We start from the raw sequence: 14,902 nt of genomic DNA, 5'->3' as shown, positions 1-14,902 counted from the left end.
GGATTTCGGGCTAAAACCGTCACCTCAACTCAGTGCTAGTCCTCTACTCGGCAATTCATCAACAAGTAGAAAACGTCGCACCAAGACTCGATTACCCTACTCGGAAATTCATCAACAAGTAGGGGTCGTCCAAAAAAATTCCTAATCCTGACGGTACCCTCTTATGGAGCGTCTATACCGCAGTTTCTAACTTACTACCGTGGTACCCCACTTGGCGTCTATACCACGGCTTCTAACTTACTACCGTTGTACCCCACTTGGCGTCTATACAACGGCTTCTAACTTACTACCGTTGTACCCTACTTGGCGTCTATACAACGGCTTCTAACTACGTCGCGTTGTCCACTTGGCATACACGCTCTAGAAATGCCTCACACCACCCGCACAATCTTCACACACATAACCCGCTCACACACACACTGGCTCTACTTTACTTTTTACTTCTGACTCATAAAATTAAACTCCAAAAATTACAACATTAATTTTTATTAAAATTTTCAGTCATTAGCTCGCAATTAAATCGTAACCCATTTTCACAACTAATAATTTAATTCTCAAAAAAATCTACACTAAAAACCGACGCTTGAATTTATTCCAAATTAACCACGAGTTTAATACTCAACATTAAATAAAATTTTAGGAACAATATTGACGCAAAATTTTACTCCAATTTCAATTCGTAATTTTATTTCTTAAATTTTGAATAAATTCTTAAGAATAATTCTTTGTAAAATTCTAACTAAATTTTCTCGGACGTAATCCACACTGATAAATAGTTTTTATAAATAATTCCAATAATAATTTTAGTCTTCCATAGTTCAATATATAAATGACCACGTAGAATTTTTCGATTTATAAATAATTAATAAAACAATTTGTCTCAATATAAAATAAATTCACGAAAAATTATCCACGGTTAATTCGATCTCAATTGCGTTGAAACTCAGTAGCCGATTCTCAATAAATTATATTAAATAAATAATACTTTCTTGTAATAAATAATATTAATAAATGATAATTCAATTGTTATAATTTATAATAATAGTCCAGTTGTTAATATTGTAAATTGTTGAGTAGTAAAATTCACAAAGGAATTTGCGCGCTCAAAATGGACGCCGTTGTTCGTAGCTGCGTAGCACGTTTTGGACCTCGGGTACCGAATACTATGTCGTGTCGATTGGAACCTTCTCGATGTTCAGAATTTAATTAATAAAATAAATTTATTTAAACCAACCTAAGATGTTAACAATTATCAATTGGCCAAATTAACAAATTAATTACTCACGACTTCCAAACCCAAGAGGTCTAGAACATTCCTCGGGTATAATATCCCCAAGAAGAATGTTCAAACTGCTAACGAACCAAATCAATTAAAATAATTAATTATTATTGAGCAAATTATTATAAACAATAGAATTATCAAAATTTTGATTTAATGAGAAGTAGTAAAATTGATGAGCCGGGTATATGACCCCCTTGGCTCATCAAAGGAATCAAAGTCTCAATACCTGTGTAATTTTTGTGCTTTGGAAACTCAGGCTTCCTTCTGTGGACTGTTTTGGCTAGCGATGTTATTGCGTTGGTCACTGCACTATTTCTAACTTGTTGCCTCTACTCAACTGACCAAGAAACCCGAAATTTCCCCCACTTAATACTAGTCGGGTCCCGAAGACTGAGACGCGCCAGTGCTGCGTCGAATAATTATCACGCGTGTGCGGTTTTACCGTCACAGGGTAAATAGCCCTGTTACAGCCTTATACTTAAAATAATACATTACTTAATTTTACATGATGGTTTCATGGCTTATCTATACAATAGATTAAAATCAGCACAATGTTAGACTCATGTCAACGGTAATTGTCATCACGCATTGACACAATTATGGATGCGAGCGAGTCCGCCGACACTGGTTGATTGTACCCCAACAGGTCCAATAGACACCCCTCACCACTAAAAAACGCATTACATATTGAAGTCAGTCTGTGCAAAGGAGAGGCTTGAATCCAGTTGGTTCTGGCTACAGATACCTTGAATATCTGAGATGATCTTGTATTACGAGCAGGTATATAAAACGGTAAAAGAGCCAGGAATTGAGAGCAATCAGCGTAATTCCTGCATATGTTTCTTACGAAAATTATCGAAGAACATATTCTTCTCTCCTCTAGTGTAAGCAAACCTGCACTTCTGCATAGTTCAAAGTAATCAGTACCAGGTATAGGATACTGACCATCAATCTTAAAAGTTAGATACTTCAGAAATCTACGCTGAACCCTCTCAAGACCTTCTATATATTTCCTATATACCGGTGACCATATTACCGACGCATATTCCAGTTTGGGACGAACTAGTGCATTATACAATGTTTTGAGTGTATTGATATTTTTCATACCCTTTGTTACTCTCACAATAAACCCAAGGGTCTTGAACGCGGACAGGGTTATTGCCTTATAATGGTCCGTAAATGTTAAGCATGAATCAAAAATTACACCTAAATCTTTACATTTATTAACACGCTCGAGTAGCACGCCGTTAATGGTATACGGAAAATGAATTTCAGTATTGGAGCGCCCGAATGATATTATTTTACATTTAGATTCATTTAAGTAAAGTTTGTTTATCTTACACCACGACGCAAGCGCCTCTAGATTTCTCTGCAAATGTTGGCAGTCGGACCATGAGCGAATGCGTAGATAATATTTAGCATCATCTGCAAAGAGCTCAAAGAAGCACGATATAATGTTAGCTAATGGGTTGATGAAGATTATGAAGAGTAGCGGTCCTAGATTGGAGCCCTGTGGGACCCCAGATGTTGATACGTACGGCCTTGAATGATGCCCATTAAATACAACTTGGTTAACCCGATTACAGAGATATGACACTAACAGATCCTGGAGCTTTGCAGGTAGCCCAAGATCCTGCAGTCTATTGATTAATAAGACCGTATCTACCTTGTCAAACGCTTTGGCAAAGTCTGTCTGCACAACATCTACTTGGTCACCCGCAGTTATGCTATCATACAAATACTGTGTATACGAGATAAGGTTCGTTACTGTCGAGCGACACGCGAAAAACCCATGCTGTGAGTCACTGATTACTGGTCTAAAGTATGGTAAAAGTTGATCATAAATATACATCTCAAAGACTTTGGCAAATACTGATATAATAGATATTGGCCTATAATTAGCCACAAGCGCAGGATCACCCGACTTTAAGATTGGGCAGACCTTAGCTTCTTTCCAAACAGTTGGAGAAGTCCCCCTAGTTATACTCGTTTCAAAAATAATCGCTAAAGGTTTATTAAAGCAGCGAGCGCAATCTCTTACTAGTGTACACGGAATGCCATCGAGACCCGTAGACATCTTATCTGGCAACTTATTAATGTATTCCAGTACTGTCGTTTCGGTAGGTGGAATTAAGTCTCCCAGATGTTTAAAACCATCATGAGACCCCGGAAAGTCATACGACTTGTCTAGAAGCGCATACACGTTGCTGAAGAACTGAGCAAACGAATTAACAACCACCTGGGGGTCAGAGCAATTACTGTTTTGTATATAAAAGTTTGTAGGGTACTGATTCTGTTTCTTACTGGTTTTAATAAATTTCCAAAAACTTTTAGGTTCCTTAATTAATTTATTTTCTGACTCCCTCTGGTAGCTATTAAACGCCTCCCTGATTCTTCGTTTTAGTGAGCTTCTTAACCCATTATATTGCTCTAAGTAATAGGGAGTCGGACTTTTCTTCAACTTAAGTCTGTAATTTTCTTTTAGCTTGCAATCACAGATTAATTCCCAGGTAAACCACGGAGGATATCTAGAGCCTTGTCTGTTGATATCGGTACGCGTTTTGGGCAAAGAGTTTTCAAATACATTATTTATTAGCTGATAAAATTTGTTGCACATGTTATCGAGGGAGAGATTATTAAACTGCTCCCAATTAATATTTTTAAAGCGTTTTGAAAGCGTTTTACGCTAAATTTTTCCCTTGTATAATCCTGGAATTTTTTCTCTTCCCGAATGCACCTGTAAAATGATGTAATTGCGGGAAAGCGGAGGATCAGGTTTTAGTCTGGATATCTCAATTAAAACGCGGAAATATTATTATTAATGTGAACTAGAAATTTATTTACACAATATACACTTAATATTTATTTAGTAAGTTAGCGGATTATTGTTAATAAAGCGGAGAAGTTAATGAAAGCGTGTATAAAAAAAATTATTGTGCGGTTTTATGAAACCACGATGCAAGTGAAACTTTTTTGGATTGTTGACATTCAACTAAAAATTTTCAGAAAATTAATCAATTTAGGGTGTTAAAATTGTATTTTTAATCCTTACTTAATAATTGGTAATGAAAAGGGTCAGTCCAGGGGATGTTGCCGCGATTGTGCTTATTGTCATTAACGGATCTTAATGAAATTTAGTACACATGTTTCTCAGACGATTATCTCAAATAAGTTCAAAGATTAGCTAGGTAGGTCAATAAGTTTAGAAATAATAACTATTTGAAATTTTCTGAAGATAATGAAAGTTGAATTTTCTGTCTTGTTATTTTGAAAGACTTATTTAATTGAAATAAGATAGCTTATTATTGAAGTTATACTTCTTTTGGCGCGTTTAGATGAGATTGAAATTTTTGAGCTGCGCGCGCATGATGTCCCAAAAAAGTGACATGATGAAGTGGCTATCGAATTTAATTAAAAATATAGATTTCTTTTACTGACTAAGCTAACTCATATACAGGGTAGTCGAAAAGTATCCCTGGCGGTTTCGGCGACACGGTGAAAGCACGGTCGCTTGACGGTTCTTTCACGGTCGTTTCACCGTATAAAGTTCGTTCTTACCGAGCGATTTGTCAGTCAGCATCGGATACCGTTGTGAACGATGTCTACAATAAATTTATCGAATATATACGGTGCATACGCAAGTGAATCTACTACGTTATGACCGACACTGTACGCTCAATATACTGTCGAAATACGGTAATTTTACGCTACTGTCACCGACAAAAAAATACTTCGGAGGGTCTAAACCGGGACTCGAACCCGACTCATCTAGTTGCGCGCCCGAGACTTTTCCAGTTCGGCTATCTGAGACACTGTTCGAAACGACTATTTCAGTCACCTCATAAAGTGTTAAAACCAAGTCATTTTTTTTCATTGTACAGATAAAAATAGCTTAAATAAATTTATATTTTTTTCATGACTTCAAAATAATAATCGTAATAAATGATTCAAATTGTTGATGATTACGAAAATCTTGATTTCGAAATTACGGTGAAATTATTAACTGTATAAAAAAAAATCTGAAAAAGAAATTGTTAAAAATTTAATTGTTAAAAAAAAATATTTCATAATAATTTTTCTTGATAACAAACAATTTTTCCGTAATTTTGAAATTAAAGTTTTCGTCCCTAAAACTCAAATCTTTAATAATGGATTCGAATTTTGGAATTACGGTGAAAATATTAGACGTGCAGAAAATATTTAAAGTTAAGTTCAAAATAAATTATAATTTATTAATTAATTAATTGTTGAATAAAATATCTCCCGATTAAAAAAAAAAAACAATATTGATTATTATATTTTTCATAAACAAAAATTATTATGGTTTTTCATTTAAGACTATGAAAAAAATACAACACTTGTTCCTGACTTACCGACATTATACGCTCGATTCACAGTCGCTTCACTTACAGACTACTGTGCATCCTCCACCGAGTTACGGTTTTTTGACAGTTTATATGTTTTCGAATGACTGTCAAATGACAGACGATCGATCGATGATCTACGATTTTTACTCATATAAAAAATCAAGAAGAAGAAGGAGAAGTCAAGTAAAAATCAAGGAGAAGTCAAGTAAAAATTTGGTTTTTCGAAGAGTGAAGTATGATACCTATACAGAATAAAAATCATAAAGTAACAGTGAAAAACTTTCACAATGATACTCGTCGTTCACTGTCAAACGACGGCCGTTCGATAGTCAAGTGACGGTCATTCGACGATCATTTGTCGACACTGTGAATTCACGGTACATTTACCGTCGTTTCACGATCATTTTATCGTGACCACGAATCCGCCAGGAATCCATCGAAACGTTGTTATTTTTAAATTCGATAAAAATACCATTTAATATGAAAATATTATTCATATTAATAATCAATTCTAAAAATGGTCAATTAGATATTTTACTTTTTATTTAACTTGGTAATAATTTCTTTTTAATTAATTGTAAAATGCTGAAAATGCATGTACCTGAAGTTCCGAACGTTCGTGAAACGAAATCGTTTTTCATTCATAATTTCAACGATATTAAAAAGATCAAGCCTAATATTTCTGAAAAACGTTCTTTTGGGGGCTTGAAAGTATAAAAAAAATTTGAATCCTCTCCGACTTCCGGAACATCCCCTAATGACTACCCTTAACTTTAAAAAATTCATAATTCCGTGACTATTAAAAAGAGCACGCCAATTCTCGCTGAAAATTTTCATTTTAGGTACTCAAAGGTATCAAAAAAATTGGAACACTCCGACTTCCGGAACACCCCCTTATGCCCTTCTAAATACTACCCTTAACGGTAAAAAATTCATCAATACGCGTCTATTAAAAAGATCACGCCAATTCTCGCTGAGAATTTTTATTTTGGAGTCCTCCAACTATTAAAAAAGTTTGAACCCTCTCGGACTTCCGGAACACCCCTTAAGGTCCACTCTTAACTTTAAAAAATTCATTACTACGTGACTATTAAAAAGATCACGCCAATTCTCGCTGAGAATTTTTATTTTGGGTTCTACAACTATTAAAAAAATTTTAACCCTCTCGGACTTCCGGAACACCCCCTAATGGCCACCCTTAACCTTAAAAAATTGATTATTTCGTGTCTATTAAAAATATCACGCTAATTCTCGCTGAAAATTTTTGTTTTGGGTACTAGAAGGTATGAAAAAAATTGGAACCCTCTCCGACTTCCGGAACACCCCCTTATAGTCCTTCGGCTGAAAAGGGAAGCCCGTATGCACTTTTAGGTCCCAGGGTTCTGATTGATGACATTGACATATTTTTTCCCGAGGATCACGAAAAACTAAGTTGTTTTGCTCACCGATGGTAAGTTTAATTGTTAATAACAAGTTAATTGTTTAAAACGATATAAATCGGAAACGACCGATTTGACGGGGAAGTTTATTTAAGAAAAAAGTTTTAAAATTAAAAAACCAACAAAAAATGTCTCTATCATTTTTTCCATAAAATGAATATTTTCGGAGTTATCGCAAAAAAACAAGTAGCGGTCGAACCTCTCTGTCGCGCGCACGCATGCCACGGACTCTAGCGACGGGCGACAGGCAGAAAAAAATATAGAGACGAAATAAAATTCAATTCTCGGTATCCACTGGAGATTAAGAACGGAAACTTATCGAAATCATAGAGTAGACTCTACAGAAGATTTCCAGACCCATAATCGATCAAACAACTCCATGGGCACCAAATGACAGCCCCATAAAAAGCATTTTATGACTTATTTGTCAGTAATTTGAGTTCAAAAAATTCAATCCTCGCTATCCACTGGAGATTAAGAAAGGAAACTCATGGGAATCATAGAGTAGACTCTACAGAAGATTTCCAGACCCATAATCGATCGATTAACCCCATGGACACCGAATGACAGCTCCATAAGAGACGTTTTTTGACTTATTTGACACAAATGTAACATTAAAAAATGCAATTCTCGATGTCCACTCGAGATTTTGATAGGAAACTCATGGAAATCATAGAGTAGACTTTATGGAATATTTCCAGACCCATAAACGATTGATCAACGCCATGGACACCGAATGACAGTCCTATAAAAGGCATTTAATGACTTATTTGTCAGTAATTTGACTTTAAAAAACTCATTCCTCGGTATACACTCGAGATTAAGAAAGGAAACTCTTTAAAATTGTAGAAGAGACTCGATGAGAGATTTCCAGACCCATAATCGATCGATCAACTCCATGGACACCGAATGACAGCCCCATAAAGGGCGTTTTTTGAGTTATTTGAGAAAAATTCAGTTAATCGACACCTAAAAAATTTTATAAATTTTTTTATTAAAAAAATTATTACATAAAATAATAAGAAAAAAAATTTCATTTATGAAAAATTTGAAAAACAACACGTGTAATTTATAAAAATTATTTGTAATACTAATTAAATGTGGAATCGATTTTTTGAAAGTTAATTAAGACTTAGAAAAAATTACAAAAAAGATGAAAAAACAAAGTGCTCCGAGTATCTGAGCGGCCGCTTACTATTGTTATTATATGCCTCACATTATTATTTCTCCCATTATACTCCGACAACGGGTTGAGAGGAATGGCGCATGCGCACTTCCTCGGATCCAAACATCTGATCCCGGTAGAGCACATATTTTTTTAAACTTGTTAACTGTATAGTTGCTCTAAAAAAATTAAAAAAAAAATTTTTTTTATATTTTGTGATTTCTTCGTTGCCGAAAAAATTTTCTCTATTATTTTAAATAAATAATTAGGTAATAAAGAAAAATCGTTGCTTCAACGTAAGTATCAAACAATTCCAAATTTCATGATTCGTAAGAATATCCTATCGTGGGGAGAACTTTTTTTAAAAAAATATTTTCTATTTGTTTAAACAAATAATTATTTAACATTTTTAAAATCGATCATTTATCAATAGGTTTTCTAGACGATTCATTACATTTGTAATTGATTGATGCCAATAATATGGAATCATTTTTTTTTTTGTTAACTAAATATTTGTTTAAACAAATAGAAAAAATTTTTCCAAAAAAAAGTTGTCCACACGATAGGATATCTTTATGATTCATAAAATTTGGAATCGTTTGAAATAAATATTGTGAGAACTTTTTTTTTTTTTTGTTAACTAACAAATTTTTTAAACAAATGGCAAAAATTGTTAAAAAAAGTTCTTCACACGATAGGTTATCTTTACGATTCATGAAATTTAAAATCGTTTGATACCAATATTGTGAAAGCAAATTTTTTTTTTAAATAATTATTTGCTTACAAATGAAAAAAATTAAAAAAAAAAAAGTTCTCCACACGATAAGATATCTTTACGATTCATGAAATTTTGAATCGTTTGATAACAATTTTGTGAAAGCAAATTTTTTTTTTTAAATAATTATTTGTTTAAACATGACAAAAATTTTTTAAAAAAAAGTTCTCCGCACGATAGGATATCTTTACGATTCATGAAATTCTGAATCGTTTGATACCAATATTGCAAAAACAATTTTTTTTTTTGATAAATAATAATTTGTTTAAACAAATGAAAAAAATTAAAAAAAAAAAGTTCTCTAGGCGATAGGATATCTTTACGATTCATGAAATTTGGAATCGATTGATAACAACATTGTGAAAGCAAATTTTTTTTTTTTAAATAATTATTTGTTTGAACAAATGAAAAAAAATTAGGAAAACGGTTGACCCTGAAGGCCATCCCTGCAACTTCCCGCTAATTCCATATCTGGACGCTTAAAATCGCAATTATGCCGTTTTTGAGCTCTCTAAGCTCAAAAATACAATTTATGTGTTGTTTTGAGCTCACCGAGCTCAAAGAGATAGGTTTTATATGATTTTGAGCTCTTCTAGCTCAAAAAAGCCATTTTTTTGAAAAATTCATAACCTTTTTTGGGTTGAACAAATAAATTTTAAAAAATTCTCAAAAATGTTTTTCAAAAGGTAGAAAAGAATGATAAAGTTTCAACTAAATCTAAAAAGGTCGAGTTCAAATGTGGTCGCTTTGGCATGGAATACCCCATTTATAAAAATGAATAGCTGTGCGTTAGTCTAGCTAAAACTCAAAAACGATTGGACCGATTTTGATAATTTTTTTTTTTATTTTGTACGTCATCAGGTATAGTTAGAGGATGGTTTAGAAAAAAAAAATAAAAAGTTGAAAAAAAAAAAATGTGTGTGTACCAGAGTACACAGGTAAGAAGTGAAACTTCTTTATGACATCATTTTTTTACTATTTATAACTTCACAGAAATTGGGTAGATGAGACTTTAGAAAAAAAAATTTTTTCCGGATTAAATTGAAGCTATTTTGGTATTATGGACATACATACAAATAATATGAGTAATTCATTTTATCATTGCTCTTATCTATATTGTTAAGAGAATATAAGCGAAATTTTGTGGTCAGTGTATTTATATGATAAAATGGGTTTTTATGGTAAAATTTGGTATCGTTGGAAAAGTTTTGACCCGGAGTTATGCCTTTTTAAGGTTTCATATCATTCTCACCAATAGTTAATTTATGATGATAAGTATTTAGGCTGCATTCGTAAATGCTCTATCTCTAGATACATAGTTAAGAAATGACCCTGTATCTTGTGAACTATTGACATTGTTAAAGATATAAGCTCATCTCGATGTTACACTCATCAAGATCTTTCATTTAAGTACCCACATCAATTTTTCATATATTTATATGTATTATGTATATATGAAAAATATATCAAAATGCATGTGGGTACTTGCATGAAAGCTCTTGATGAGTATAACACCGGGATGGGCTTATATTTTTAATAACGTCAATAGTTAAAAAATTACAGTGCAATTTAACAAAAGTTATTATTTAATAAAGCAAAATTTTATTTATTTATGGTTCACAAGTCACAGTAGTCACATAGTGAACTGCTAAGTTGCTAAATATAATTATTGTATTTCATCAATTATGATCTCATCGTCATTACCATTGTTGTCATTTTTTAGATTCTGCCATTATTTAATCTAAAAATTAGTTAATCAGTTTACGAAAATTATATAAAGAACTTTAATATCGATGTTCTAATTAGCAAATTGTCTAACAAGGAAACTCTCTCCGGTGTCCCCCTCCGATTTTGATGAAACTGAGATATGTTATTCTCCGTCGAAATCTAAGAGACACGTATTTTTTTTATCTGCGGAAAAACATTTCTAGGGGGTGAAACTACCCCTCAAAGTTTAGCCTCCAAAGGGGTGTTTTTCAAGTTTCGCATACTTGCAGTTTAAATAATCGAATGGGACCAATTGCATAATTTTCAGGGTGGAAAATCATGAAAAATGCTTTTGGTTTTATAATAAAACAATGGATTGAACAAAAGTTATGAGGGTTGAAAATCACAAAACTTTTATAAAAAAAAAACTATTCGATGGATTTCAATGAAACCAACGGCAATCGGAAGAGGAAAAAAAAGTAGAGAATACATCTTTCGGGGTTTTTCCGAAAAATTAAGTTTGGGGGGGGGGAGATGCCTTAAGCATATCTACATTGACCACCAAGAAAATATCGTTTTTTATATTAATTTTGATATGAATTCATCAATAATAATTTTTTCGTACATTTCTAGCATTTAGAAAATAATAATAATATTATATCTTAATATTTTACTTACTTGTTTACTTCTCATCCCAAACTTTATTTTGTGTATCGGGACATCAAATATTATAAATGTCATGTAATGTGAATCTGTTTTGGAAAAAAAAAAAAAAGAAAAAATGCTTACAATATATGCTTTACTATAATCAAATTAAATTTAAAAATAATTTACAAATGATTTTTTACAAAAATATTTAATATTTCTGATGTTTATGAAATTTAATACTTAAATTCATCATTTTGTCATATGCAGATCTATTCAATATATGTTTTGCAATCGTGATGTTCATGAAAAAAATGTTGAAAACACAACGACTTTTTGCACCATGAACAGCGGATAATTGCTATATTTTGACAACCAGGAACCTCACAATGAGAATTGCATGATCCGTGAAATGTAAAATCCACAGGATTTTCGAACTCATCTGGTTTTACTTCTGTGTAGCCACTTTTGTACCACGAGTACTTGAATAAATTTATGTACCGAGGAGATGACAATTGGATATGTGTAAGTGATTGTAATTTTATAATGTTATTTCGTAAATGCAAGTTTATGTCCAAATTCATCAAAACTGTACGATCCGAAAAATATCGAACAAAATTTTTCCATACTCGGAATCCAAAAACATCAAGCGGTTGAATTTTCCCAGTTGTACCTTTTGGTAAGATCATTACTTCAGTATCTTTATTTGTTGGTTTAACGCTTTGTACAACTTGAGGACAATGCCCAGTCCATGAGTCAATTAGTAATAAAGATTTTGGGCCCACATTTGGAAAAAACACCCTCTCCAACCAAATTTTGAAATGATCTGAAAATTAAAAAATATGAACTATTTGTATCAACAATAACTTATGCGCAAACCAGAAAAAAAAATAAAGAATAATTCGTATCTGATGTAAGTTTTCCTGATTTTGATACTTCTATGTATACATTATGAGGTCTAAAAAGTGTTGTTTCAACTATTGGTCCAAATTTACCACTTGGTTCTTTTAGAACCAAAAAAAGTGGGGATAAAAGCTTTCCATCAGCGGATACAGTTGGTTGAACTGTGTAACTATGAGTAGTAGAAGTAACAGATTGTACAAGACATTCTACTTGTTTCTCTCCTTCAACAGCTAAAGTTCGACCGGAATGCATTTCCAACTGAAAACCACTTTGATCTGAATTATATACGTTTGCTAATTCATAAATTTTAATTTTTTGTTTTACATTATTGACGAATTCCTTAGCTTGCTGTTTTAATGATTTACTATCTTCAATGGTTTTGGACGTGATAAACTTATTTATTTTTCTTGATACGATGCGATGTGCTCTTTTGAATGACGCGATCCACTTTGTTGATGCTTTAAAACGGAAATCTTCCGCACCAATTTCTTTTTGAGCTTGTAAGGCCCATCTTTTTATGTCACAATCATGTACGATTAAACCTGCATCTATAGCTGCTTTGAAATTTTGTAATGTATATTCACAAATTCTTGCTAATTTTTCCTTATAAGTCCCTCCCTGATTTAAAGTATGAGCCCATCTTCGTAACTGTCGCACAGATTGTACCTTTCTAAATTTTTGTCTAACACCGTCTAAACTTAAATTTCTTTTTTTGCCACTACGCCAGTACTCGACGGCTTTCAATTTATATTCATAAGATAAATCTTCAACATCCTTAGTGCATTCGTCGATAGGTGTTTCTTGGTCAACTAGTGCATTTGCCCACTCTTTATCTTCCACGACTTCCATCGTCCAATCTTTATACGGTTCTTGGAAATGCAAAGAACTTTCTTCGACCATTTCGACTCCGGAGTATTCGTTCATAGCATTGAGTAAAATATTTTCAAAACTTTCTTTGATTTGTATTTCTTCGTCATTTACTGGCGATTCTGGAATGTTCATGACTTGAAATGTTGTTAAGAGTAGTCTTATAACATTTATAGGATTGACTTTCATTTTGCTCTATGTACTAAAATAAAGATTTTCGTACAATTTTAAATTATTCACTTATTAAAAAAAAAAAACACGATTATAATATTGAATTATAAAAGATGAAGTACATCGCAGTAACTAAACTAATCTCGAAATGATACATTTATTTATACTATGTTGTTTTTCACATTACTGACTCATATATACTAAAAATATAATTATCTCTTTTTTTGTATGAGATAACGATGAATGATTATTATGATTATAATAAATCATTATAAGCATTTTTTCTTTTTTTTTTTTTTTCCAAAACAGATTCACATTACATGACATTTATAATATTTGATGTCCCGATACACAAAATAAAGTTTGGGATGAGAAGTAAACAAGTAAGTAAAATATTAAGATATAATATTATTATTATTTTCTAAATGCTAGAAATGTACGAAAAAATTATTATTGATGAATTCATATCAAAATTAATATAAAAAACGATATTTTCTTGGTGGTCAATGTAGATATGCTTAAGGCATCTCCCCCCCCCCAAACTTAATTTTTCGGAAAAACCCCGAAAGATGTATTCTCTACTTTTTTTTCCTCTTCCGATTGCCGTTGGTTTCATTGAAATCCATCGAATAGTTTTTTTTTTATAAAAGTTTTGTGATTTTCAACCCTCATAACTTTTGTTCTATCCATTGTTTTATTATAAAACCAAAAGCATTTTTCATGATTTTCCACCCTGAAAATTATGCAATTGGTCCCATTCGATTATTTAAACTGCAAGTATGCGAAACTTGAAAAACACCCCTTTGGAGGCTAAACTTTGAGGGGTAGTTTCACCCCCTAGAAATGTTTTTCCGCAGATAAAAAAAAATACGTGTCTCTTAGATTTCGACGGAGAATAACATATCTCAGTTTCATCAAAATCGGAGGGGGACACCGGAGAGAGATTCCTTGTAAGTCCATTTTTGAAAATCTTCCATTTATTCGAAAAAACAATTAGTTAAAAATTGATTATCACTTTAAAAAACCATTTAATGGTCATGGGCTCTTATGGAAGTCGATGCAATCGCCACCTGGATTTCAAAAATGTAACTACTCAAAACGGGCCGCAAAATACATTGGAGACATTTACCAATCCCTACTCCGCTGGAGAAAGTATACTTCGAGTCACGCGTGGTAGGGATAAGAAAAAGATGGCGCGTAACGGAAAAATGTGACGCGTAACGAAAAAATGTTACACTAAATTTTTTTCCAACCTCGATAAAGAAGTTTCACTTCAAAAATAATTTGTTAAACACTTAAAATATAGTTCAAAAACAATTATTTAGTTTAACATAGTAAATAAATTGATCAAAAATAGTCTTTCGTGGACGTTCGTGTGTCTGTGTTTACGGATCCGTGTATGTGGCAAGGAATTGGTCGAAAAAAATTATCTTACCGGAATAATTTTTTTTTAATCATCTAAAATATCGCAAGGCGATGTTTTTCAATTAACATCACCATTTAATTCATTATCGTTTAATTATTATTAATAATAAACCAAAATCCGACTGTGTATTTGTAAATCTATATTTATATACAATA

At 32.4% G+C, this 14,902-nt stretch overlaps 1 protein-coding gene across 1 annotated transcript; it reads right to left on the bottom strand.

The window, feature by feature from the left end:
* Window positions 1-11,565: 11,565 nt before the first annotated feature.
* On the bottom strand, window positions 11,566-12,618 carry LOC123258719. Its single transcript, XM_044718899.1, has 2 exons — window positions 12,289-12,618; window positions 11,566-12,206 (listed from the first exon to the last, which is right to left on the bottom strand). The coding sequence occupies exons 1-2, from the start codon at window positions 12,533-12,535 to the stop codon at window positions 11,653-11,655; spliced, it is 801 nt and encodes a 266-aa protein (XP_044574834.1). The 5' UTR covers window positions 12,536-12,618; the 3' UTR covers window positions 11,566-11,652.
* Window positions 12,619-14,902: the final 2,284 nt, after the last annotated feature.

The sequence above is a fragment of the Cotesia glomerata genome, linkage group LG2 (assembly GCF_020080835.1).
Source record: "Cotesia glomerata isolate CgM1 linkage group LG2, MPM_Cglom_v2.3, whole genome shotgun sequence".
Taxonomy (NCBI): Eukaryota; Metazoa; Arthropoda; class Insecta; order Hymenoptera; family Braconidae; genus Cotesia; species Cotesia glomerata.
This window is presented reverse-complemented; position numbering and strand designations above follow the sequence as displayed.